Source organism: Brassica napus, chromosome C1, assembly GCF_020379485.1.
Source record: "Brassica napus cultivar Da-Ae chromosome C1, Da-Ae, whole genome shotgun sequence".
Lineage (NCBI taxonomy): Eukaryota > Viridiplantae > Streptophyta > Magnoliopsida > Brassicales > Brassicaceae > Brassica > Brassica napus.
The window spans coordinates 18,494,542-18,521,516 of record NC_063444.1 but is presented as its reverse complement, the minus strand read 5'-3'; the positions used below and the strand labels follow the sequence as shown (position 1 = coordinate 18,521,516).

Below are 26,975 nucleotides of genomic sequence, written 5' to 3'. Positions count from 1 at the left end.
AGACCAGATTTAGCCTACGCCGTTGGAGTTGTCAGCAGGTTTCTCTCCAATCCGGGAAGAGAACATTGGAATGCTGTGAAGTGGATTTGAGATATCTCAGAGGGACTTCTGATCTGAAGATTGCATTTGGGGGTAAGAAGCCTTTGCTGGTCAGTTTCACTGATTCTGACATGTCTGGAGATGTTGATTCTAGCAAGTCTACTTCGGGTTACTTGATAACGTTTGCGGGTGGAGCTGTGGCATGGCAGTCAAGGCTGCAAAAGTGTGTTGCACTATCTACCACTGAGGCAGAGTTCATTACCGCAACTGAAGCTTGTAAAGAGTTGTTGTGGATGAAGAACTTCTGTGAAGAGATTGGTTTCAAGCAAGAGAAGTGTGTGTTGCTTTGTGATAGTCAAAGCGCTATTTGTCTCGGGAAGAATTTTACATTTCATTTGAAGTCAAAACACATTCAGAGGAGGTATCATTGGATACGTGATGTGGTTGCTTCTAAGGAAGTGGAACTTGAGAAAGTTCATACGGATGATAATGGAGCTGATATGATGACGAAGTCATTACCGAGGGGGAAGCTTGAAGTATGCCGAGGGATAGCCGGAATGGCTGTTTCCTCCACCTAGTCAGAGGGGGGGTTTGTTGGGTTCCTCCTAGGTGGAGGTAACCCATTGGGTTTGGTTTTGACAACCAAACATGGTGTTGGGCAATGGTATTAGCCCATGAGGTTAGTATTGGGTCTTGGGAGTTAATGACCCATAATGTAAGTCTCCTAACCTAATTTGGAGAGTGGTTGCAGACACAACACGAGCAGACAAGATCAGACTCACAATAATAGAGTTTAGAGAGAGAGAAAGAGAAGAGAAAAAAAGAGAGAAGAAAACAGTTTTCGTCTCAGTTTGTCAAGACATATTTGGAGGGTCAAACGGAACTTGATCGATCTGATATTTTGTGGGAAGCTTCTTCAGTTAGTGGGTTAAAGGTTCACCGAAGGGATTTGGATTTTAACGGTTGGATATTCTGTTGTCTGGGTTTTAGTGAAGCTGGTCGTCACAGCTCTTCAGCAAGGCTGTCTTGGCTGTTTGGTAAATCCAACGGTACAATCTTCTCTTATTGAGCTGAAATTTGGCAGATGTATTTTTGACTTCTTTATCTTGGATTTGTACGGTGAGATTAGTCTCTGGTTTCCGGAATCCTTGTGAGATGAGGTCGTTTGGATGCTGCCGGTTTTGAATCTTTGTGTTGCTCTCTTGTTGTTGTTGTTTGTGTTGGAGATAGCTTTTTGAAGCTAGTGTCTCTGTTCTTTTCTGGTTGTTGAACAGGTAGGACGTGGTTGTACTCACAAACATTTATATAGTGGATTGTTGAGTGGACTATGGTCCCGTGGTTTTTCCTTCTCACATCGAGGAGGTTTTCCACGTAAAAAGTGATTGTCTCATTTACGTTTCTGCTTATACTATATTCTGCCATCGTCGAAGTATTTTCTTCACAGGTTCACACAAGGTCAGGGGAACACGACCTTGAGTATTTCTGCTGCGCCGTGTGACTTCCCCCATCACTCTCGAGGCAACACATGTGGTGCTCGGGATAACCCTTCCGTAGGAGGCCGAACCACCCATAAGAAGGATAAGCCGGAGTTTAGAAGGCCGTGAGCGATCTCGTCGATCTGCTCTTGCTTCACGTGGACTACGGTCCCAAAGGAGATGTAAACGATGGAGGATGGTTCTTTCGAGTCAAGCCACTCCATGCACTGATTTGCAGAGTCAGAGATGTCTCCCTTGATATCAGAGCTCGTGGTTTTAGCCATCATGAAGAGGGGTCTGATGGGATTGATGATGACTTCAGGGCATAGCTGAGACATGTGGTCGATGATGTCTCTTTCTAGTTCTTCAAAAGTGTCTATGAGAACAGAAGAGGTCTTGGGAAGTCGTTTAATTTGCTGTAAAAAGAGGTCTGCGAAAATGGAGTATCGACAGGAAGGGTGAAGAAAGCTTGGGATCTCGTCATGCTTCAACACTAATGGCATGAAGGGGACTTCAACGTTGATCTCCGGTTCTGTTTTGGTCGGAAACTTAGCTAACTGGTTCTGGTTATAATAATAAGCGGTGAGACAAGCGCAAGACTGGACCCAAAGAACAGACGAAGGGATTTGAAGCTCATCAGCCACGTCACACACCCACGGCACAAAAGCGTTGTTTATAATACACCTTACGGGTTGCTTCTTGTCCTCGTATCTCTTGACCAGATTCTTGATCTCTCGTTTTCCAGCAACTTCAAGACGTTGGATAAGCTTCAAGAGTTTACTTAGTAAACAAGTTATTCAAAAAGGAAACTTGGATAACTAATACTAAAAGGTCTATGATAAAGATAAGTTTCCTAGATTACTATGTAATAGGATAAGTTAGGATTTCTATTGCTTATATAAAGAGATCATGATGTAAGAGGATCTAACAAGAAAAAGAATAAGAAAGCTAAAAAGAAATAAAACAAAGAAAACGTTTTATAAGTTTTGTGTTCTTGACTAGTTGATTTGGTATCAGTGCTCTAGGTTTGTGATTACATAGTCAAGAACAATGGCTGATACGAAATTCTCCAAAATGATGTTATTTTGATAAGTATAACTAATATCTTTGACGGTCAATATATATAAACAATTTTGAGAGTTTATGTAGTATTTTAAAATTTTAAATTCTACAAATTTATCAAAAACAACGTCGTTGGCCTCTGATCTAAAGACAAAACAACACAAAATTCTAAATTTTTAGTAATACTATAAAGTAATGATTTAAATTAATAATATTTAGTTTAAATTTATAAAATAATGATTTTTAAATTTAAATTAAAAAACATAAATCATTATATATTTATTTGATAAAACTGGAGCAAGAAAAATTTGATAACATTTACTTGATTAAACTAAAACTTAAATATCAGTTCATGTTTACAAATTTATTCAAGAAAGTTTTTTGGTCTAGCAGTTAGTATGCTCTTACTTGTCGACCAGTATGAGAGTTCGAGTCTTCCAAAAAAAAATTAATTTTACAAATTTATCCAAAATGAAGTCATTTTGATAAATTAACAAAGGATTAATATCTTTGACGGTCAATATATATATATATATATAAACAATTTTGAAACTTTATGTAGTATTTTTAAATTTTTACAAAATTTATCAAAAACAACGTCGTTTGATAAATTAATGGTTGAATAACACCTTTGACGGTCAATATATAAGAGCACGATTTTGAGTTCATGTAGTATTTTTGATTTTTTGTTTAGTTCAATATCAAATATGCACTACTATAAAGTTTGGTTAAGAAATGCTCAATGCTTAAAATTCATGTAGTATTTTTGAGTAGTTCGGCACTATACAAAATTAGAGAATGAATAGGCACGATGTGTAAAATTCAGATTGAAATAGGCCCTTTTCTCTCCTTTTAGGAGTTTCAAGTTATGAATCCTTGTGTATGTTTTCAATAAGAGAATGAGACTTTCAGTTACTCGTGTGTTCTTAGTTCTACGTAGACCATACAGAAGAGGGGAAAAAAAGTAAGAGGAAGTGCCTAAACAGAAGATTACATTTTTTTTATCGCAATGAATACGAAATTATTGAGAAAATAATGAAACACCATCCAATCTCCATGTGTGTCACCACCAGCTTGTTGGATGTAACTGAAGGTGAAAATAATTATAGATATCAACAGATGTTGGCAACCAACTTATCCACAAACTCTCCAAAGTTTTTATCAGATGATCCACCATACCCCACCGTAGCCTCAGCCTCCTTCTTCCACCTCCGAGCATTTTCTCTCAGCTCCACCGCCTTCTCTCCAACCGTCGCTTCAAGTAGCTTCTCCGCCACAACCTCCCTTGAAACAATCTTCTCATCAGCCTCTCCGCGGCCAAGTCTTACTCCTGCCTTGAACACATCAACCAAGTACACAGCATTTGTCACTTGATCTCCCCACCGCGGTAGACAAACAATGGGAACGCCAGAAGATAGAGCCTCTACGGTTGAGTTCCATCCGCAATGACTTAGGAAGCAAGCAACCGCGGGATGAGCCAACACTCTCTCTTGTGCACACCATTCAACGATCATTCCTTTATCTTCGAGCTCTTGAGGTAACACATGTGGTGCCAGGGATAACCCTTCCATAGGAGGCCGAACCACCCATAAGAAGGATAAGCCTCAGTTTAGAAGGCCGTGAGCGATCTCGTAGATTTGCTCTTGCTTCAAGTGGACTATAGTCCCAAAGGAGATGTAAACGATGGAGGATGGTTCTTTCGAGTCAAGCCAATCCATGCACTGATTTGCAGAGTCAGAGATGTCTCCCTTGATATCAGAGCTCGTGGTTTTAGCCATCATGAAGAGGGGTCCGATGGGATTGATGATGACTTCAGGGCATACCTGAGACATGTGGTCGATGATGTCTCGTTCTAGCTCTTCAAAAGTGTCTATGAGAACTGAAGAGGTCGTTGGAAGTCGCTCGATTTGTTGTAAAATGATGTCTGCGAAACTGGAGAACGGAGAGGATGGATGAAGAAAGCTTGGGATCTCGTCATGCTTCAACACTAATGGCATGAAGGGGACTTCAACGTCGATCTCCGGTTCTGTTTTGGTCGGAAACTTAGCCAACTGGTTCTGGTAATAATAATAAGCAGCAAAGCAAGCGCAAGACTGGACCCAAAGAACCGCCGAAGGGATCTGAAGCTCTTCGGCCACGTCACACACCCACGACACAAAAGCGTTGTTTAAAAGACACCTCACCGGTTGATTCTTTTCCTCGTATCTCTTGACGAGAATCTTGATCTCTCGTTTCCCGGCAACTTCAAGCTGTGTTAGCAGCAAACCAGCGTTGTCCACGTCGTCGTAAGAGAATCCATCGTCGAAGAATTCAAACCGGAGGAAACCTAAACCGACGGGTTTAAGCGAGCCGTCTTGAATCTCGTTGGCTTGACGCATCTTCTTGCCAAATGGCTTCTCTGTTGTGACAAAAGTGACTAGTAAGCCTTTAGAGGCTATGAGCTTTCCCAGACGAAGAAGAGGGTTTATGTGACCTTGTGATGGGAATGAGACGAGCATCACATGAGTCAGCGACGTACGATTCCATCTATACTTTTCTTGATAACAAAAACAAGACTGCTAAATCTTTTTCACCCTCTCCACCTCGGTGATCCCTTTTTAATAGGGATTAGTGACGGTATGGACGAAATATAATTAACAAAAAGAAAATTATGAATATAAACAGTGTTGGCAATGGTCTTATATTTATTTTGTGGAGAAACTGTTTTCCACTGATTTAATTTCTGAAGATTCAATGTTAATTTGCCTGTTTTATATTCCAAATTGTATCAAGGTTTCTAATATAAAAGTTCAGATAATAAAAAAAAACAACCAAAAGATAGATAAGTTAAAGCCATGAACTGGTCACCAGCTTTTATATAAAAATTCACCACGAGATCTGCTTCTTCATAATTAACCAATAGTCTGTTAAGAAGTCTTCTAAATATTTTGTCGTTATTGCTGAATATTTATATTTTTAAGAGATTCATCTTAAATCATGTTAGTAATCATATATTAAAACCAATTTATTTATGAGTGAAATGTATGGGTTTGATGTTCCAAGGCAACTGCTCTAATTGACGTGATCCCACGTAGGATTTTTTTTTTATTTTCTGTGTGCACCTTGTGATTAGAAATAGTGCTGCTTTGTTAGAATATCTCAGAAAAGACTTTTTATTTTAAAGTTTATAAAACTTTATATTTGAAGTTTTAAGATGTAATTTTTCAAAAGCAAAATTTCAAGTGAAACACTTTAAAATTATGTGTGTTTTACCCTATGATTTTTATATTTTTTCATACTTAATATAATTTATAAAACTTTTGTAGATAGCTAGCACATATATAAAAATATTACAGTGATATTAATTAATAAAATATTACACTAAAATATAAAATTATAAAAGGAAAATTACCAAAAATACCATTTTCAAAATACCACTTTTCATGTTTACACCAACCAATTTTATCCTCATCTTTAATGAAAGGTAAAAGACATTTATAACCTTTTGATTAACTTTGACAAAAAAACGTATAGTTAACTAATCTAAACTTAAAACATCAATTCTAAACCCTAAACCATGAAACATCAACTCTAAACCCTAAACCATGAAACATCAACCCTAAACCCTAAACCCCGAAACATCAACTCTAAACCCTAAACCATCAAATCTAAACCCTAAAACATCAACTTTAAATCCTAAACGAAAACCCTAAACCCTAAATCTAAACTTAAAACATCAACTCTAAACCCTAAATCATCAACTCTAAACCCTAAACCATGAAACATCGACTCTAAAACCTAAACCCTGAAACATCAACTCTAAATCCTAAACTCTAAACCTTCACATCTAAACCCTAAAATATCAACCTTAAACCCTATATTTTCTGAAATTTGAACCCTAAACCCTAAAACCCTAAACCTTCAAATCTAAACCCTAAAACATCAACTCTAAACCCTAAATGTAAACCCTAAACCCTAAAAACCTAAACCTTCAAATCTAAACCCTAAAACATCAACTCTAGGGTTTTAGGGTTTAGGGTTTAGGATTAAGAGCTTAGGGTTTAGGGTTTAGAGTTGATGTTTTAGGGTTTAGGGTTATTTTTTTAGGGTTTAGGGTTTAGAGTTTACTTTTTAGGGTTTAGTGTTGATAGTTTTGGGTTTAGTGTTGATGGTTTAGGGTTTAGGGTTTAGAGTTGAAGTTGAAGTTTAGGGTTTAGAGTTGATGTTTTAGGGTTTAGAGTTGAAGGTTTAGGGTTTAGAGTTGATGTTTCGGGGTTTAGGGTTTAGAACGTATTTCAAAACGAAATAGGGTTTAGGATTGATTGTTTAGATTGATGATTTAGGGTTTAGAGTTGAGTTTTAGGGTTTAGGGTTTGAATTTCGAAATAGTATAATCCGAAAAAAAAGTAAAAGAAATATTTTTTATTTTTTATTTTTTTTAGATTCTTAGATTTTTATTTATTTAAATATTTATTTATTATATATATAAAGAACAATGACATAAGAGTCTTTTGCCTTTTAACGAAGAAAGTATTTTTGAAAATGTACATTTAGTGGTGGTAAAAATGAAAAGTGGTAGCATGAAAGTGGTAAACATGTAATTTTCCCATTATAAATAGAAATAAATAATTAAATATTAAACTGCAAACAAAATACCACATTATTTCATAAAATTACTTCTGTAATGCTCCATCTTTGGTTACACAAAAAAAAATTGGACAATAGTTTAGAGATTTAGGAGGTTCCGAAGAAAATTTACTAGACTATTAGTGTTGTTGTAATATTTAAATTTGTGTAATAATTATGTCTTCATGTATCTTTTTAAAACGTTTTTTTATTAAATTTCTTTTGTAATATTATTGCTGTATAATTCTAGTGTTAAAATATTATAAATCTTATTGTCATTTTTTATTTAATTTTATGTGTAAAATTTGAATTTATAAAAACAAATTTGAAATATTTAAAACGATAAATGAGAAAATATTTAAGAATCATACATGTAATGTGTAATTAATTATAAGGACCAAAATGCTAATAAAAATATAAAATTTCAAATTTCAAATTTAAAGTTTTAAAGTTTCTTTTTGGAGAACAAAAAACTCTATATTTGAAGTTATAGAGTTTTTTTGGAGATGCTCTTAAAGCATCTCATCCGCGATATGGAGATCCTAAAAAGATTATTAATTTTTACCATTCCCAAAGAAACAAATGGGCATAATTAAATAATAGTTTAATGTAAAAGTTCAAGAGTGAAGACAAATCTAAACCCTTCAGTCCATCCCAAAATAGCAGTTAGTAATTTTATTAGAGAAGATTCAAAACAATAGGTTGCTGAAATTCTTGACAACTTTGTGGCATCTAGATGTACGATTGATTAGAAGTTTGGCCATAAGCCGATTTTTACATCATGACTTTTATTGTTGAATTTTTGAAGAGTAGTATGTATACTATTAAATCATGATACTGCCAAACATATACTCAAGGCTGAAGATGATGTTGTCTGCACATTACCAAGTATCACTAAGCTCAAAACCTTTGCTTGAAAGATAAATTCTTCTTAAAAAAATCAGTCATCTTTTATGGTAGTTAATCACAAGACATATAGTTGTCACAAAGAATTTAAATAGTCGTCATATGCAATGTGATGATGTTTGTCTAAGATGTAGGTAACCTGATGAGTCTGTAATTTATGCTTTCTTTGAATGTCCATCGACATTTCAAATGTGGGCTCTAGTAGCTACACCTTGAATATATTCTTTGTGTTTTAACATGTACACTAACATGGATTGTTTTTTGGAGGAAGAATAGTATTAAAGATTCAGAAATAGACAGAGACCATTATCTATGGATATTTTGGTATTCTCAAAAGCACATAATGATAAACAATTCAGAGGAATAGAGAGAGACTCACCTGAGCTGAGACTAGAAGGAGAATGTGAAGCATGGTTCACGGCAAATCAACCAAGTATTGGTTTGACTCAAACACCTATAGTAACATCTAAGTCTTAAGCTTAGAAAATATATGTTCGGCAGATGGTTTTTGGATCTCTACATCGATTTTTAGTGGATGTGCATGTGTTTGGAAATATATATATATATGAACAAACACAACTTATAGATACAAAAAAAGATCAAAGGTGGAGAGAATCAGTATTACATTCGAAGTTAGAAGCGCTAGGCTGGGCAATGGAAATCATGTTGCATCATTCGACATGTCAATACTTTGGGACTGACTATACAAACGTGATACCGATGATAAAGAAACCCCAAACATGGCTGACTTTCTCGACTGAGTTAAAGGAGATACAAGAACTTCAGGCATAGCTGCTCGATCCTTTCATAGGTTTTTGTTTTGTTTTGTTGATTATTAAATTCCGATATGGTCACATAAACCACCTTTAATATAACGATTTTTTGTTGTAAAAATAAACATAGTGTTGAAACAGAAGATTGCACTTTTTAATGGAAAAAATACGTAGTTATTGATTTGTAGAACACGACGAAACACCATCTAACCTTCATTTGTGCATGCAACCAGCTTACAGGGGAAAGTGATGTAAAGATGAAAATAATGACACAATTACAACCATTATGATGAAATCAATGTGATTTTTTTCCAAATGCCAACGGTATAATAAGTGTTTCCCGGTATCTTCTCTCACCAGATGTTGGCAACCAACTTATCCACAAACTCTCCAAAGTTTTTATCAGATGATCCACCATACTCCACAGTAGCCTCAGCCTCCTTCTTCCACCTCCGAGCATTTTCTCTCAGCTCCACCGCCTTCTCTCCAACCGTCGCTTCAAGTAGCTTCTCCGCCACAACCTCCCTTGAAACAATCTTCTCATCAGCCTCTCCGCGGCCAAGTCTTACTCCTGCCTTGAACACATCAACCAAGTACACAGCATTTGTCACTTGATCTCCCCACTGCGGTAGACAAACAATGGGAACGCCAGAAGATAGAGCCTCTACGGTTGAGTTCCATCCGCAGTGACTTAGGAAGCAAGCAACCGCGGGATGAGCCAACACTCTCTCTTGTGGACACCATTCAACGATCATTCCTTTATCTTCGAGCTTTCGAGGCAAGACATGTGTTTCTAGGGATAACCCTTCGATAGGAGGCCGAACCACCCATAAGAAGGATAAGCCGGAGTTTAGAAGGCCGTGAGCGATCTCGTCGATCTGCTCTTGCTTCACGTGGACTACAGTCCCAAAGGAGATGTAAACGATGGAGGATGGTCCTTTCGAGTCAAGCCATTCCATGCACTGATTTACAGAGTCAGAGATGTCTCCCTTGATATCAGAGGTTATGGTTTTAGCCCTCATGAAAAGCGGTCCGATGGGATTAATGATGACTTCCGGGCATAGCTGAGACATGTGGTCGATGATGTCTCTTTCTAGTTCTTCAAAGGTGTCTATGAGAATAGAAAAGGTGTTTGGAAGTCGTTTGATTTGTTGTAAAATGTGGTCTGTGAAAATGGAGAATCGACAGGAAGGGTGAAGAAAGCTTGGGATCTCGTCATGCTTCAACACTAATGGCATGAAGGGGACTTCAACGTCGATCTCTGGTTCTGTTTCGGTCGGAAACTTAGCCAACTGGTGCTGGTAATAATAATAAGCCGCAAGGCAAGCGAAAGACTGGACCCAAAGAACAGCCGAAGGGATTTGAAGCTTAGCAGCCACGTCACATACCCACGGCACAAAAGCGTTGTTTATTAGACACCTTACGGGTTGCTTCATTTCCTCGCATCTCTTGATGAGTTTCTTGATCTCTCGTTTTCCGGCAACTTCAAGATCTGTGAATAGTAAACCAGATTTCTGTTTGTTCTCTAAGTCGTCGAGAGTAAACCCATCGTCAAAGAACTCGAACCGGAGGAAACCTAAACCGACGGGTTTAAGCAAGCCGTCTTGAATCTCGTTGGCTTGACGCATCTTCTTGCCAAGTGGCTCCTCCGTGGTGACAAAAGTGACTAGTAAGCCTTTAGAGGCTATGAGCTTTCCCAGACGAAGAAGAGGGTTTATGTGACCTTGTGATGGGAATGAGACGAGCATCACATGAGTCAGCGACGATTCCATCTCTACTTTTCTTGATGATAACAACAACAAGACTGCTAAATCTTTTTCACCCTCTCTAACTTGGTCACCCCCTTTTTAATAGTGTGATTAGGGCCGGCATGGATGTTAGATAATTCACTGCCTGGAGTTTTGGAAAAACAAAATTAAATAAACAGTTTTTAAGACATGTGGGAGATTATCTCTTTTTTTTTTTAAGTTGGGACGTAAATAATATACAGAAGAAGACGACAAAATAATTAGGAGAGAAAAAATGTCAAAAGAAATAAGAAAGGATTTGAACTGATCACCAGCTTTATAAAAAAAAAAAACCACGAGTTTAGCTTCTTCATTATCACGCAATTGTATATATTAAGAAGTCTTCTATATTTTGTAGGTTATTACTGAATATCTATATGTTTAAGAGATTTTTATCGACGAATCCATTTCAAATCAAATTATTAATCAGTGAAATGTACGGATTTGATCTGCTTTTTTTTTTTTGTAACAATTTGATCTGTTCAAACTCAACTGCTTTAGTTGCGTGGTCCCAAGTACTTATTCCATTAGAGCACTTCCATCCACGACAGAGATTTTCCAAAATACTAACTAAAATGAAAATTCATAAATTTATAATTAATACGTGAAATGTACGGATTTGATCTGTTCTTTTTTATTTGTAACAATTTGATCTGTTCAACTCAACTGCTTTAATTGCGTGATCCCACGTACTTATTCCATCAGAGTACTTCCATCCACGACAAGATTTTCGGAAATCGTTAATATACCACTCATGACCAATAAAATTCTGACACATGGCATATTTAAAAAAAAAATAAAAAAAAAACAAATGCAGAAACCCATGATCTCACGATCTTTAAAACTACTAATGTTTAAAAGTTTCGTCCATTAACTGATTGCAATATATTTACTTCACCTCTACTTAAATTCTTTGCCACAGTTCCATTGATTCTTTCTCAAATTAATGGTTTCAATGAAATGAGAAAAACAAAGCACAAATTTGCTATAGATTGTTAGGCAGAACGTACTGCAAAGTTGGGAGATGAAGTTAAAATCAAGGTTAGTGAAACTGATACGCCCAACTCTTCATGCTCACAGTTGGCAGAACTTTTTTTTTTTTCTTTTTTTTGTCTTTTAACTTACATATGTTTATTTCTTTTTAGTTTTTCATATTGGCAAAAATTACATACTACATGGTGAAAAAGGTAAACATAAACAAATTAGGTCATCAATAACTTTTTCAAAATGGACTAATTTCCAAGCCTCGATTTGCTGAATTTGTTTTATTTGTTATGGTGATAGTTCAGGGAAGAAGAAATATAGTCTCACCTTAAAGCAACGTGCAAATGGAGTCTAAAAAACTCGGTGGTAGAGAAAACAAAAAATATTCCTTTTTTTTATGTGTTTATAATCTTACAGAAATGTGATGATATTATTTTTGTTTACTTTTGAATCAAAATATATACACTTTTGCTTTATATTTCTTATTTGTAGATGCTTGGAAACAAAAAAAAGGTCAGTCAGAGAATTATTTTTTTTGCAATCTTCAAGAGAGAGAGAAAATATTTTCTCTAGAGTCTCTCTCAATCCCCCACCGTCAAACCCTATTTCCATTCTTCAGTAAGCTCTTTCTCGCGGTGGTCGCTGAAGCTTCGTCTCCGGTCACCGCGTGGCTCGTACTCCGGTTTAAACGCTCCGCCTAAACCCCTTGCCTCATCTTCTCGTCTCTCCTCCTTGTCTGGTGCGTCTGGGTTTTCTGGATCTTCTCCATCAAATCAAACTGAAACCAAAGGTGTCTTTGGTCTCTCTGGAACACCAACGAGGCTTGGCTAGTCGGGGTAAGTTGTGGGTGCCTTGAATATACCTTTAGTCACCGATTGCGCTTGGATCTGGGTCAGATCTGAGATCTCAGATTCGCCAGAATGTACGACGCGTCGCCGCCGTCACCGCTTCTGTCTCACCGTCTCACCGTCTCAATCCAGTCGGTCTCCTCTTCTGTGTAGCTCCAAGGTTTTTATAGAGCTTCTCCTCTCTGTTTAGGGTGAAAGGTGGCTGAGAGGCGCACCACCGAGAACCTCTCTTCCATAGTTCGAAAGACATCAACCATGGCGTATCTATGGTGGTCGATTGGCTTCTTCTTACTGCTTTCGGCGTCGACCTAGGATTTGAGGACAACCCTCTGTGTCGGTGCCTCTTGCTTTCGAGGAGGACCTATCAGATGCCGCATAGGTCGTCTGTTCAAGGAGTGTCACTGCTTCTTCTGTCCTTCAATTCCCTTCTTCCAAACCTCCAGCGAATTGCTTTATGTAACCTTGTTGTCTCCATCGCATCGTATGTGTCGCGTAGCCGGATGAGGAGCTGAAATGACCGACTACGCTTGACCATAACTTGTCCTTCACTTTCAGCGGAGTTGATACGGGCCAACATTTTTGTCGTCTGCTGCGATAGCTTGGGTTTTGTTTCGTCGGCGTCCTCCTCCAGTGGAGCTCCGGGGTGTGGGCCTGACGCTCCGTCGATGCCTGCTTGGAGCCACTTCGGTGAGTGTTCGATTAAACTTGTCTTCATGCTATTCTCTTGCTTTCTAATCAGTTCTCCAGAGCAAGAAGCGCTTAGGATTGGGAGCTTAGTTTGCTGTCTTTTGTCCTTCAATGTTTATTAACTTCAAGCACCAATGTCGGAAAGCTTGGACTTAATCACCTAGGTTCTTTTGGGTTTTTTTAAATTTTTTGCGGCCCTCAAGATCCTGATAAGCTGAGAAGCAGATTTTGGTTTCAATTGTATTGTAACCAACTTTCATTATGTTTAATGATATTTACAAGTTAGAAAAAAAAAAAAAGGTCAGCAAGTATAGCATTGAAAATATATGCATAAGATAAGAAGGGGAAACCCATAAAATATATTATTATTAGTTATGTTATACTTGTGCTACATATATGTTTTCACTCAGTTTGACTTTTCATATGTAATGATTTGTCTTTGGTTTGGGAAAATAGATTAATAGTTGACATTTATGTTGTGTTCATATTGGACTGTTTTAAGATATACAGAACATTTTAAATTTTCTTTTCAAGTATACCAATAAATATATCCCTAAAATCTATTTTTATTGTAATTTTTTTTTTTTTGGATCAACTATATTAATGTCTGTGGTTAGGACGGGAGATAATACTAGTACTAACTAAAATGAAAATTCATAAATCTATATTATTAAAACCGAAATACATTTTGGTACTGTTTGGAAACATGGATAACAGTATAAATGAAAATTGTTTGAAAACATGAAAAACAATATAAAAAAGAAACATAATGTCATTTTAGTAATTTAATTAATATAATTACATTAATTATCTTTCCATATTTCACTCAATTCAACACTTTCATTAATTATATTACCATAATAATACAGATTTTTATTTATTAGTTAATCAACATTAATTTTGTGCCAATTATAAAATAAATAAAAAATTAAATAACTGAGTTTTGCATATGGTTAAACGTTCGGTTTAGTTTTTTTTTACCAATTTTTTTTAATTCTAGTTTCAGTCGGTGGAATATAAGTAAAAACATAATTCAAAGACATGTTTTTGTGAATAAAATAATAATTTCAATCAAAATAATAAAAATATATAACATTTATTGTCACTTAATTTTTCACTCTATATAATTATTTTACTAAATAAAAAACTTTTTTTATTTCACTTAATTTAGCCAAACACGTAGAAATAGTCATTTTTATTAGTTTATAAAATCAATTAGCATGAGCATTGACTATCCATTTAGGTACGAGTTATTTTTTTCGGGTATTATTTTTTGTTTTGAAATTAAACACCGCTTGAATATTATAAATTTATGTGTGAGTTTTGAGTTGGGTCCTTCTGGATCTGGATGAATTCGTTTTTGATGTATAAGAACCTAAAAAAACCTAAATAATAAATGTATCTGAAATATGTTCGGATATTTGTACCAAAAATAACCATATTATCTGATTCTTTGAATACAATTAGTTATATTACGACACATCTAAAATATATAACATTAGTTATGAAAAACAAATATCAATGTATAAAAATGTAAGAACTAATATCCGCGTAGTACGATCTCTAGTTTTTTAATTGATATACGTATTTCAATTTTTAAAATGTACACAAATTAATTGATTATTATATTTTATATCAATAATCATTATTATGTATGTTTTGGATTTTCATATATATCAGAAAAACTTACAAGAAATTATTGGCAAAACTTTTCTTCCGCTGCAAAACGTTAAGAAGATTAGAAGAAAACAACGGGGTCCAAATTGAAATAACAAAAAGTCAGGGATCTATACTGCAATTTAGTAAACTATAACAATTTGCTAAAGAGTTAGAAGTGAGCTCGCCTCTCTCCCAAAACCCTAATTAAAACCCCAACGATCGAAAGCTCAACGCAAGTAGCAGACAGACGGAGACGGCCAGAAACAAAAAGCTCTGAACAATGGTGAAGGCTTACCTAAGATATGAGCAAGCTTCTTCCTTTGGCGTCATAACGTCTCTGGAGTCTAACATCTCTTACGATTCCACGGGGAAGCATGTGCTTGCTCCGGCGCTCGAAAAGGTCGGAATCTGGCACGTTCGGCAAGGAATCTGCACCAAAACCCTAGTTCCTTCCTCCTCTCGCGTCGGAAAGTCCCTTGCCGTTACCTCTATCGCCTCCTCTGCCTCTACTTCGGTACTTTACATTCCTCTCCTTTACATGTATTTGGTAGCTGTATAGCTTGATAGAAGCCAGAAAGGCAGATACTTTAACGTGTTTGTTTGCTCTTTGAAGCTAAAGATGCAGACTTTAGGCAACTACATTAGAAAGCATGAACCTTTTGATTAGAAAGCATGAACCTTTTTGTGTGGGTTGTTATTGAATTTGTTCTCGTTCTGATTGTGTAAGTAAATGTTTTTTTTATTTTCCTTGGAAAAATGAACTAAGTAAAGAGGAATGTGTAGGTTGCAGTTGGGTATGCAGATGGGAGTATAAGGATATGGGATTCTGAGAAAGGGACATGTGAGACTACTCTTAATGGCCATAAGGGTGCTGTGACTGCCCTGCGGTACAACAAGGCTGGTTCTATGTTTGCATCTGGAAGTAAAGACAACGATGTTATCTTGTGGGATGTTGTCGGTGAAACTGGGCTTTTCCGTCTCCGTGGTCACCGTGATCAGGTTAGTGTTGGGCTAGTTTTGGAGTTCCATCATTTAGTTCTGGCTGTTGGTTACTTTTCTCTTTGTTTTCTTATTTGACACCACTCGTTTGTTTCTGGTGTAGGTGACCGATCTTGTATTCTTGGATGATGGAAAGAAACTTGTTACTGCATCCAAGGACAAATTCTTGAGAGTCTGGGATCTTGAGACCCAACACTGTATGCAGATAATCAGTGGTCATCACACTGAAGTCTGGTCTGTGGATGTTGATCCAGAGGAAAAGTATCTCGTCACTGGTTCTGCTGATCAAGAACTAAGGTTTTATGCTGTTAAACAAAACATGCCACATGTATCGGTGGTGTCAGATTCAAATGCAAATGGAGTTGATGCCAGTGGAGATCACTTGACCGAGAATAAATGGGAAGTTTTGATACCGTTTGGGGAGATCCAGAGACAAACCAAGGATAGAGTTGCGAGTGTGAGGTTCAGTAACTCAGGAAGTCTGTTGGCTTGTCAAATGGCAGGGAAAACCATCGAAATATTCCAGGTATTGGATGAAACGGAGGCGAAGCGGAAAGCCAAGCGTAGGCTTCGCAGGAAAGAGAAAAAAACTTCCAAAGAAGGGGTTGAAAACGGAGATGCAAGTAATGAAACTGAGAAAGCTGATACTGTTACTACTCCTACTGTCCCTGACGTTTTTAAGCTCTTGCAAGTCATCAGAGCTGGAAGAAAAATAAGCTCTTTCTCTTTCTGTCCGATTACTCCAAAAGATTCCTTGGCGACATTGGCGTTGTCTTTGAACAATAACTCACTGGAGTTCTATACGCTAAAGAGCAGTGAGAACGAGAAAACTGCTACCATTGAGCACCAAGGACATCGATCTGATGTGAGGAGTGTAGCCCTCAGTGCCGACAACACTCTTCTGATGTCAACCAGTCACAGTGAGGTGAAAATTTGGAATCCAAGTACAGGTTCCTGTCTCCGGACCATCGATTCTGGATATGGAATCTGCAGTTTGATTGTCCCTAAAAGTAAGTACGGTATTGTTGGAACGAAGAGTGGGGTACTAGAGATCATTGATATAGGGAGTGCTACAAAAGTGGAAGATGTTGAAGCACATGGTGGAACTATTTGGTCAATTGCACCCATTCCCGATGATACTGGGTTCGTCACTGTGAGTGCAGATCATGAAGTCAAATTCTGGGAATACCAAGTCAAAAAAGCTGGCCAAGTGAGTTTTTCTGACCTTTCTTATGTTTCATTTATACTTTATATTCGAAGTCAGGGATGCAATTTGTTATTTTGTTCAAGGATACTTTATTTTTCCATACTACGTGGTTGGTTCTATTGTCCTTTAAAGTGGTTTCACGTGTTTCTTCTCTTCGTGTCCTGATTAATTTGCCTTTTTTTATTCACTTTTATATAAACAAAAGTGTGAATGAGCTGATGATAGGTTATGTCAGTTGTATTACTTATATGGCATAATATAACGTTAAATGACCTTGTAGAAAGCCAAGCAACTCACGGTTTCAAATGTGAGATCTTTGAAGATGAATGATGATGTACTTGCTGTTGCCATCAGTCCTGATGCTAAGCATATTGCAGTTGCGCTGTTAGATTCCACGGTGAAGGTATGCATATCTTTTGTATCCTGATAATACATTTATAAACTGTCTAAGGTCCAGTTCGTTAAATCTTTGCCATATAATAAAAAAGCGTTGATATAATCACTCTCATCATTATTTTAGCGTTTTTTTTAATTGTGTTGGGCTAATACCAACTTCCTTTGCTCCTATCTTTTTCAGGTTTTCTATGTGGATTCCTTAAAATTCTTCCTCTCCTTGTATGGGCACAAGTTGCCTGTCATGTGCATTGACATTTCATCCGATGGAGCGTTGATTGTGACTGGTTCTCAGGACAAGAATATCAAAATTTGGGGACTCGATTTCGGTGATTGTCACAAGTCCATCTTTGCTCACGATGACAGGTACTTCCCTTAAGTCTTACCAAATTCCTCAGAATGGCACAAAAAAATTTCTCGACTATGTATATTTTAGTTTTAGTCTTCGAGAAATTTTGTCTAGTAAATAAATGAATGGAAACATGCTTTGCTGACATGCAACTCTTGTTTTACAGTGTTATGGGTGTGAAATTTGTTCGCAATACACATTACATGTTCAGCATTGGGAAAGACCGACTAGTGAAATATTGGGATGCAGACAAGTTTGAGCTGTTGCTAACGCTTGGTGGACATCACGCAGAGATTTGGTGCTTCGCTGTCAGCAATCGTGGTGATTTTCTTGTCACAGGATCTCATGACCGCTCCATGCGGCGCTGGGACCGTACTGAAGAACCCTTCTTCCTCGAGGTAATGTCATGCTGCTTGAAGTTGGTCCTGTTGATCTTTTATGAAGAGTCAGAGTCAGAAATATGATAGATGCAGAAAGGAACCACATGTGAAATTCGAGCAATACTTAACTACACGAATAAGTTTTTTTTTTTAACTCCATATTGGTTGTAAAAGAGTGACTTGGTAGCAGGACTTACATATAGATGTTAACATTCTGATGAGTTTTCTAGATGACTTTGGCCCATCGTTTTTTTATTTTGCTGTAAATTCTCAGGAGGAGAAGGAAAAGAGGTTGGATGAGCTATTTGAGTCTGAGATCGATAGCGCAGCAGAGAACAGGCATGGATCTGAGGAGGAAATTACAGAAGAAGGTGTTGCAGGTTTAGCTAAGAAGACCACAGTAGACGTCCTATCAGCTGCTGATTCAATCATAGAAGCTCTTGAACTAGCAGAAAATGAAAAGAACCGTATTGCTGAATATGAGGTGAGAATTTTGAACTCGCATGTCGTACCTATGTAGGAAGTATATGTGCATCTCCCAGTTTTTTCCGAATAACTCTTGGGCTAAGAAATATATGTTCATCTCTTGATTGTAGCCTTTGCGTACTATATTATTTTGATTATATGCTGTTTTACCTTGTTTTATATATTTCGTTCTTGCATCATATGATTTTCAGGAGGAGAAAACAAGGGGAACGGTTCCTGATTTGGCTCCAAATGTTGTGATGCTCGGGCTCTCTCCGTCTGAGTTTGTTCTCAAAACCATCTCTAAAGAAAAAACAAACGATCTTGAACACATCTTACTGGTTAGTTTCTTTTCTCCCAAATTAAAAGAAAACCACTGGCCTTTCTGTGGGTTTTACAATTCTTGTTTAGAAACGTCCAGAAAAAAAAGCTAGTTACATGAATGCTTTCAATTTAAGATTTTTTGCTGATCAATGGCCCTTTCTTCTCTGTTTTTTTTTTTTTTTTTGTGTGTGTAGCCTCTACCATTCTCAGATGCTTTAAAGCTTCTTTCCTACATGGAAAGCTGGAGTTTGATTCCTGAAAAGGTGATTCTCTATTTTTCATCAACAGCATCTCTCAATGTATCCGTTAAGATTCAATAAGTTTAGCTCTGAAGGGCTTGAATTAGAAAAGCTTGACATAAGTCTGATAACATGCCCACTGGCAAATGGAGCTGCCTTATTATGACAATGTGTGTACATAGATGTAGACTAAGGAAGTTATACATATAGTTAGATCTCGCACTCTGATCCTTGTCATCAAAGCTTATTTTTTGGTTCTGAAACTGTTGATGTGAAATCAATGCCAGGTAGAACTAGTTTGCAGGATTGCAACGATTGTGTTACAGACACATCACAATCAGTTGGTAACGACTCCAGCTGCACGACCAATATTAAGTGTTCTCAGGGATATTCTTCACGCGAAAGTCAAGGTAAAATTTATCTCCTGACAATATATATATATATAAATAGAAGGAAGAAATATAGTGACCTAATAATATTTGAATCTTTTGTTACCAGGAATCCAAAGATACAATCGGTTACAATTTGGCGGCCATGGATCATCTCAAGGTAAAACTAACCACGTTTTAATTGTTTCATCCTGGTACGGTTTGCAACTCTTAAAGTCTGAGAAATTAAACAAGATTTATTTGTTACAGCAAATGATGGCATCAAGATCTGATGCTCCATTCAGAGACGCAAAGGCGAAGCTAATGGAGATAAGGTCACAGCAAGCGAAACGCATGGAGGCACGGTTGGATACGAAAACAGAGAGGAAAAGAAAGAAGAAACAAAAGAGATTAGAAGATGGCCATGGTCATGCTTGGGCCTGATTCATTCATTTGTCCACTGGTTTAAAGTTGAAGAAATTTTGCTGTAATGTTGTTGTTGCTAGATTTGATACTATCCAAAACTTCGCCTTCTTCTTTTGACGTTGCCAAAAAGCAAAATCTCAGTTTCTCTTTCGATTCCTTATATGATCATTTTGAATTTTGATCGATAACTTACTTGGCTCCTATCTGACTCAAGACCCGAAATTAACGCGCTCTATATTTCTTTTTATGTTGATTGAAAATTGGAATAATTTTTTTGAAGTAAGAAAATAAAATCTACGTTATAATAGGACAGTTGTATCACTTCTGATGCGACACGTTAGCGATATATTGATCCCATTTTTAAAAAGTGCGGAAAAATGTCAAGTCTGTGACTCAAACTCGGGTTATTGAGATCTAAACAACAACATTTATACCACTAAGTTAAAGGATACTTTGTACATTGATTACCGAAACTATAATATATTTATCAAGGATTTTTTATAGTGGATCCCACACATAACTGTAATGTTTCAATACTCACGTGTAACTTTGATCATCGAAACCTATTTAGTAAAATCCGCATTCTCGCCCAATAAAACTTATAAGTGGGCTAAATCTCTTTTGTATGTATCTAGGATTTTTTTAGTACTCTGTATCCACCGATAAACCAAAGCGTTACCCTTTTAGCTTATCAAAAAAAATTCTGAAACTTTTCATCTTCACCTTTCTATATCTCCAACGATCAGTTATGGTACCGTTTCACCTCTGAAACGATCCGTCTCAGTATATATAATTCCTCAAACAAACTTTGAGACTCATATCTCTTATTAAATTACTCCTAAATTGAACTGTCACAGCTTTTAGCCAACCTTCGAAGATGTCAGCCTCCAGTGTTGTTGTTGCTTAATCGGTCGTTGTCCCCGCCACCTTTCTCCGCCTAGAACATAATACCCAGGAAAAGGTATTGACAATTTGACTTTCTATGGAATACTATATACCATATTTGTTTAATCAATATTCAAGCTATCAGTTTTAATACTTTAAGCGTATGTTTCTCTGGGCAGAATTCCAAGATCCATGGTTCTATCCCAGTTCGTGTGAATCACTACCATCCATTGCTACGATAGGGGGTCGAACGTGAAAGTTGATTGATCGCTTTGAAGTTGTCCGATTAACTAATATGATGTAAACTATGTTCTGATGGGCTATAACGGAAAGTTATTTGGTTGCTAGGACTAACAGAGGCTGCAAGGCTGGGTACGTCCCAGGCGGAGCTGAAGGACGGTACAACTAGAGCGCCTATTGTCTGGTTTTGTCGTGCCAACGTGCTATGGAACTTAAGCCTTCCTAGGAGAATCCAGATCACTTCGAAATGTCGGCTATCATTTTCAACAGGTACCACCAAGATGTAAATTTTTTTATGTTTGTGGTGTGGTTCGACTCAAGATTGAAACTTTTGCTGATGAAATAATGATTTTGTTGATGCATGTCAATTAGATTTACGAGGCTACAAACTGTTCACTGCATATTGGCAGGGAAAAAATGACTATGTATGGTTCAGTTGTAACACCGGTGTGGTGCAATGGGGATGGACATGGTAACCAAAGGTGTGCATAATGCTATTGAGTTCCTCAGCAATGATTCCCCTGATATGGATGTGATCGGAATCTCTGGTGAATTCTTTTTGTATGTTATTGGTTTGATTTTAAAACAATGCCTTTTAGCTTAGTATCATCTTGAGACTTAAAAACTTGAAATTTATTGGTCAGATAACTTCTACTCCGACATTAACAAACCTGCTGCGGTGAACTGCATCGAGGGACATGACATTAATTAGAAGAGAGAGATAGGGAACAAGGTGTTGAAAACGAGTGTTTCTGGCTTGGTGGAGCTCAATATACTCAAGAACCTCACCGTCTATGTTGTTGCAGGCTCTCTAGGTCGATTCAAATTTCATGCCAGCAACATAGTGTTTGATGTATTCATAGCTACTTGTCAAGATCCAGCCCAAAACATGGAGAGCTCTCAAATTGATGGAAACCATTAATAGCAATCACAGTACATTCACTATCTCCACTATCACTGAAGATACCATCATAGAGAACCATGGCAAGGTTGTCTAATTTTACTTGTCATCACGTTCATGTATTTCAGGAGCACAGTGAGAACATTCTTCCAAGCAGTGAAGGTGACGTAGGATTGGCAGCATCATCGGGCCCATCTGTTTTGGGAGACAAGGTCGATGAGGAATGTGATGCAGCAGATCCTCCAGAGATTTCAGCCGCTCAGAACAACCGCAAGCGCTGCCGTGAGTGATTGGAAATATCTACTGTATTCCTATCAACCCGTCAACGTCTTTTCTATGCATTTTTAAAAACTGCTATTATCTTTGTTTTCCATCATAAACTTTGGATATTTTTTCTCTTGCATGTTTTCTCTGTTCGGAGATTTTATTTCTATTTTGGATTATTAATGAAACGTCGACGGGTTCTAACTCATACAAGATTTGTCAGTGGTGTATTTTTTTGGTTTACCTATTTCTGACATTTTTTTTGTCCACCATAAACTATTTTTAACAAAGTCGTGTAAAACTCTAAAAATAAATAATTTTGCAACCGTATAATTTTATAAATTTTTCTAGAGTTATTAATTTTTTTTTAAAATAGTTTATTACAATTCTATATTTTGAAATTAATTTAGGTAAAATAAGAAAATAATTTAATTTATTGTTCGATAAATTGTTTAATTTTTTGAATTCAAATTTTATATTTTGTTCCTTACACTATTTGTTTTATATACTAACAACTACCTAAGTAAATACTAAACAACTTCATAAACTTTATCTTTTGAACATTAAAGCGCTAATAAAGCTAATGGTCGATCAAATCATTACGAAAATAATGCATATGAAGTCGCCGGTCATTCTTATATCAACTTAATCAAACTGTGTGACTTCCAAATGTTATGTTCATCACCATTATATACAACACGGAAAAACAAAAGTGGAAAAAAATAAACGACAAAATCCCGTACACAAAACTATACAACGATTAATCTTATCCGGTCCCGCGCTTGCGCCAGGGCTATACCCTAGTAAAGCCATCAAACAAAATCTGAAGAGGCCTTTGGGAAAGAGAATAATAACATTATCCAGAAAAAAATGCTTCATCTGTGAAGAAAACCACACAACTTTCTTTCTCTTGTGCTCCAAAAACATGGTGACCCTTATCTCTCCTCGTTCTCTCTTCCCTCCTCTTAGTAGTAAACCCACTTCAAAATCCTCGTCTTTCTCCAAACCCGTCTCTTCCCAATCTCCCAAGTTCGCTAAACCGGAATCTCCAGCTCCCCATAAACTTGTTAACCGATGCCAAACAGGTAATAATTCATCACTTTGATTGACCCTGGTTTACCAATGTTCAGAATCTTTTGAGTTTAGGTTGTGTTTTAGTAACAATGTCAGTATATTTTGAAACTCTGATAGGCTTTCGTACATTCTTACAAAAAAAAAAAAGGGATTGCTTTACAAAATCATAGTGTGTGATAATTGTCTATACTGACAGCACTCTTAAGGCTTGTGCAGTTGGGAGGAGGAGGAGCATGATGATGGGTGGATTGCTCATGTCTGGTTTAATGCTTTCAGAAGCCAATCTTCCAACATCAGCATTTGCTTTGACTTCAGTCTTCAGGGAGTACATTGATACATTTGATGGATACTCCTTCAAATACCCTCAGAACTGGATCCAAGTCCGAGGAGCTGGCGCTGACATCTTCTTTAGAGACCCTATCGTCCTCGACGAGAACCTCTCGGTTGAATTTTCTTCGCCTTCTTCCTCCAAATACAAGTCACTTGAGGACTTGGGACCACCTGAAGAAGCAGGAAAGAAAGTACTTAGACAGTACTTGACTGAGTTTATGTCCACCAGACTCGGTGTCAAGCGTGAGTCCAACATCTTGACAACTTCCTCCAGAGTTGCAGATGATGGTAAACTCTACTACCAAGTCGAGGTAAAGCCCCAAAGTAGTCAGTTTACCAAATTGCATACTAATCCTGTCTTGTCTTTGTTGAGATATGTGCAACAACATCATAGGATGGTTTTGATAGTTAAGGAGGATGTTTCTTGTGCCTATTGCTATTGAATTTGGACAGAACGTAGTCATCACCATTTGGTATTGATTTGCGTAAGAAAACGATTGTTATATTTGATCAGGTCATAGTGTATTGCTACATGTATTACAAAGTGTGTAAAGCTTTAGGTGAATATGGTAGTTTAGAGTTGCATAAGAAAACGACTGTTGCAAACATGTCCTGATCAATCATAAGAATATGGTTTTTCTTTATCACTAAACATGTCTTTATATGATGATATCACATGGCTGATTAGCTTCATTGGGATTTGATGATTTGAACAGGTGAACATAAAGTCATACGCGAACAACAACGAGCTAGCAGTGATGCCGCAGGATAGAGTGGCTCGTTTGGAATGGGACAGGCGTTACCTGGCGGTCCTAGGAGTTGAGAACAATAGACTCTACTCACTGAGACTCCAAACACCTGAGAAAGTTTTCCTGGAAGAGGAGAAAGATCTAAGAAGAGTTATGGATTCCTTCAGGGTCGAGAAGATTTAGAGAGAGAGAGAGAGAGAGAAGCTCACAATTCTTCTTGATGGCTTTCTTTTTCCCCAGAAAAAAAAAAAAAAATCTTGTTCTTCCTCCCATTGTATTTTTGAAAGGCTTATTCTAAAGGCTTTGTTGTAATGCTTTTCTACAGTTTTCAGATTCATTCCTTGACGGCAGGAGATGGTTCAATTTCACGTTGCTGATTTGTAATATCAAATCTATCACTACACAACCGGTTAATTCCGAATAATTTCTTAATTTTGTTACAAAAAACGATCACATAACTGTTTAACCGCCTATCAAGCTTGTGTTTTTGTTTTGTCACTCCAAATCTAGTATTATTGGACAATTGTATCTTTATAAGTTATTTTGTAAATAGGGTACAACTTTATTAGACGGCTTCTTCGGAAAGAAACGTTGCCCAACAGCCTTCATCTTCAGTCTGTTGTCCATCTCCATCTCCATTTTCGGTATGCCCAACAGCACGGGTTTCGCTTGGGTAGATGAAAGAAAGGCTTATCACCAAACATGATGCTTTGCCAAAGCCAGTCAAAATTTGCAGTGATCAACGACCTTAAAGTTTCTCTGTTTCAAAGGCTTGAAGAACTCGGGATCTTGTGAGATGGTGTTGGAGACGATCACCAAATTAGCATCAGGAAAGAAGCAAAAGCCTTGCTCCACTGTAAGAAATTTACTAATGACCGACCACATAACCGGTTGACCTATAACCAAATTGATTATTCCCGGTTCTTCAATTTGGTTTAAGACATTCGGAGAAAAAACCCTCAGTGAGTAAAAGAAGAAGAAGAAGCAGAAGAGGAGGAAGAGGATGGCGGGATATGAGAGCTACGTGGTCGTTCACAACATAGCAAAGCGTCACAACGTCGGTACACTAGCTCGAAGCGCCACGGCGTTCGGTGTAACGGAGCTGATCCTCGTGGGGCGCCGTGACTTCAACGCCTTTGGAAGCCATGGTTCGGCTTCTCACGTCCGTTTCCGACACTTTCACTCCCTAATCGAAGCTCGCAACTACCTCAAGGTCTGAAAGTTAATAACTTTATGAATGGATCTTATCATTAAGGGACTCTGTGGAGTCATATTTACGCGTGTCTTTTTTTATTTTATTTTTGTGGTGGTGGATTTAGGAGGAGAAAGAGTGCGATATATGCGGCGTTGAGATTGCAGAGGGAGCTGCTCAGGTCAACGACCATCCTTTCAAAGGAAACACTGCCTTTCTTCTCGGTAATGAGGTAACCAATCAAAAGACCTACACTTTGTATACATCTATTTGATAAGAGTTTGTGACTTTAGAATACACAGTCCTCCTTTGCTATGTGTCTGAGGTCATTCTTTACTGGGTACTACTTTGCTTTGCTATGAGTATGAGATCATCAGGGTCTTTAAATATGGAACAAAGTCTTAAAAAGACATTGGAGTCAAAGACTTCAAGCTATTCAAACTCTTTATATCTTGGTTTTAATGGTGTGGTACTACTCTCTCTGCATTCAAATCATTACTAAATGGCTAAAGTTTGGGATTTTTTAGGGATCAGGATTATCTGCCAAAGAGTATGAGATATGTGACTTCTTTGTCTACATTCCTCAGTATGGCTGTGGCACTGCCTCCCTCAATGTTACTGTTGCAGCTTCTATTGTCTTGCATCATTTTGGAGGTACTTTTTTTCCCTACTGTTTTTCCTTCAGATATTAGAAAGCAAGATTTATGGAGAGAATAGCTAGTGTTGATAACTCTATGAAACCATCAAGTGTTGTTGCTTGCTTTACACAAGAAGTATCATTGTTCTTGTTACAGTCTGGGCGGGGTTTTCTGAACGTGTCCGAGATGGAAGCAAATTCATAGTTGCTGATAAACCCGTTAGGCAAGGGAGACGGAATTTCTGTGCTGGTACAGAAGAATCCATCGTTGAAGAGCGGAAGCTGAGGAAAGAAAGCGCAGAAAACGGCTTCTTTGATGAAAACGGAAGCGAAACTTCATCCACCGACCTTCTGAACGGTTTGTTCCTTGACGAATAGTTGTCTTTCAATAAGGAACATAGTCTTGATTTTTTGGTTCAGATTCCGGGGAAGATCAAGACCATTCCCTTAGATATATATATATATATATATATCAATCAAGCAGAGTCAGCTCCTTCCTTAGTTTACAAAGCCTCTATAATCTTTGTTTTGCAAGTAGAGGTTGCTGATGGTTTAAGTTGATAGTCGTATCTCTTTGCTCTTGTGTTGGTATTAGTATGAACATGTTTGATGATGGTGATCGTAGTTTCTCTTTGCTCTTGTCTTTACAATTACCACATTTCCACCAGACTTGTTATCATTTTCTTATAAATATCTATTGCCTTCCTGTGTTACTGATATTCAAGTGT

The 26,975-nt window shown here is 37.3% G+C and overlaps 5 protein-coding genes, 1 long non-coding RNA gene and 1 pseudogene across 7 annotated transcripts; 4 read left to right on the top strand and 3 right to left on the bottom strand.

Moving 5' to 3' along the window:
* Positions 1 to 1,546: 1,546 nt before the first annotated feature.
* On the bottom strand, positions 1,547 to 3,634 carry LOC106377740 (UDP-glycosyltransferase 84A4-like). Its single transcript, XM_048743742.1, has 2 exons — positions 3,621 to 3,634; positions 1,547 to 2,294 (listed from the first exon to the last, which is right to left on the bottom strand). The coding sequence occupies exons 1-2, from the start codon at positions 3,632 to 3,634 to the stop codon at positions 1,547 to 1,549; spliced, it is 762 nt and encodes a 253-aa protein (XP_048599699.1).
* LOC111198345 lies at positions 2,927 to 8,499 on the bottom strand (annotated as a pseudogene).
* A 558-nt stretch (positions 8,500 to 9,057) lies between these two features.
* LOC106379179 (UDP-glycosyltransferase 84A4-like) lies at positions 9,058 to 10,964 on the bottom strand. The gene has a single exon (XM_013819186.3). It carries the CDS (start codon positions 10,630 to 10,632, stop codon positions 9,214 to 9,216), a length of 1,419 nt encoding a protein of 472 aa, XP_013674640.2. The 5' UTR covers positions 10,633 to 10,964; the 3' UTR covers positions 9,058 to 9,213.
* Positions 10,965 to 11,467: 503 nt separating this feature from the next.
* LOC111201909 lies at positions 11,468 to 13,552 on the top strand. The gene is made up of 3 exons (XR_002654843.2): positions 11,468 to 11,688; positions 11,793 to 11,834; positions 11,932 to 13,552. It is a non-coding gene; the product is annotated as an uncharacterized LOC111201909 (long non-coding RNA).
* A 1,450-nt stretch (positions 13,553 to 15,002) lies between these two features.
* On the top strand, positions 15,003 to 20,163 carry LOC106380627 (WD repeat-containing protein 3). Its single transcript, XM_013820431.3, has 12 exons — positions 15,003 to 15,339; positions 15,609 to 15,824; positions 15,928 to 17,034; positions 17,312 to 17,434; positions 17,609 to 17,790; positions 17,940 to 18,171; positions 18,428 to 18,637; positions 18,831 to 18,959; positions 19,137 to 19,205; positions 19,469 to 19,591; positions 19,680 to 19,730; positions 19,820 to 20,163. The coding sequence occupies exons 1-12, from the start codon at positions 15,106 to 15,108 to the stop codon at positions 19,991 to 19,993; spliced, it is 2,850 nt and encodes a 949-aa protein (XP_013675885.2). The 5' UTR covers positions 15,003 to 15,105; the 3' UTR covers positions 19,994 to 20,163.
* A 2,926-nt stretch (positions 20,164 to 23,089) lies between these two features.
* LOC106380629 (psbP domain-containing protein 1, chloroplastic) lies at positions 23,090 to 24,786 on the top strand. Its single transcript, XM_013820433.3, has 3 exons — positions 23,090 to 23,350; positions 23,556 to 23,980; positions 24,386 to 24,786. Exons 1-3 carry the CDS (start codon positions 23,191 to 23,193, stop codon positions 24,599 to 24,601), a joined length of 801 nt encoding a protein of 266 aa, XP_013675887.1. The 5' UTR covers positions 23,090 to 23,190; the 3' UTR covers positions 24,602 to 24,786.
* Positions 24,787 to 24,833: 47 nt separating this feature from the next.
* LOC106380630 (putative TrmH family tRNA/rRNA methyltransferase) lies at positions 24,834 to 26,964 on the top strand. 2 transcript variants are annotated; one of them, XM_022694852.2, is made up of 5 exons: positions 24,929 to 25,274; positions 25,359 to 25,631; positions 25,738 to 25,842; positions 26,138 to 26,264; positions 26,405 to 26,964. In XM_022694852.2, the coding sequence occupies exons 2-5, from the start codon at positions 25,422 to 25,424 to the stop codon at positions 26,623 to 26,625; spliced, it is 663 nt and encodes a 220-aa protein (XP_022550573.1). In that variant the 5' UTR covers positions 24,929 to 25,274; positions 25,359 to 25,421; the 3' UTR covers positions 26,626 to 26,964. The 2 variants fall into 2 exon arrangements, with proteins under 2 accessions (XP_048601957.1, XP_022550573.1); XM_048746000.1 differs by having other exon boundaries at positions 24,834 to 25,631.
* Positions 26,965 to 26,975: the final 11 nt, after the last annotated feature.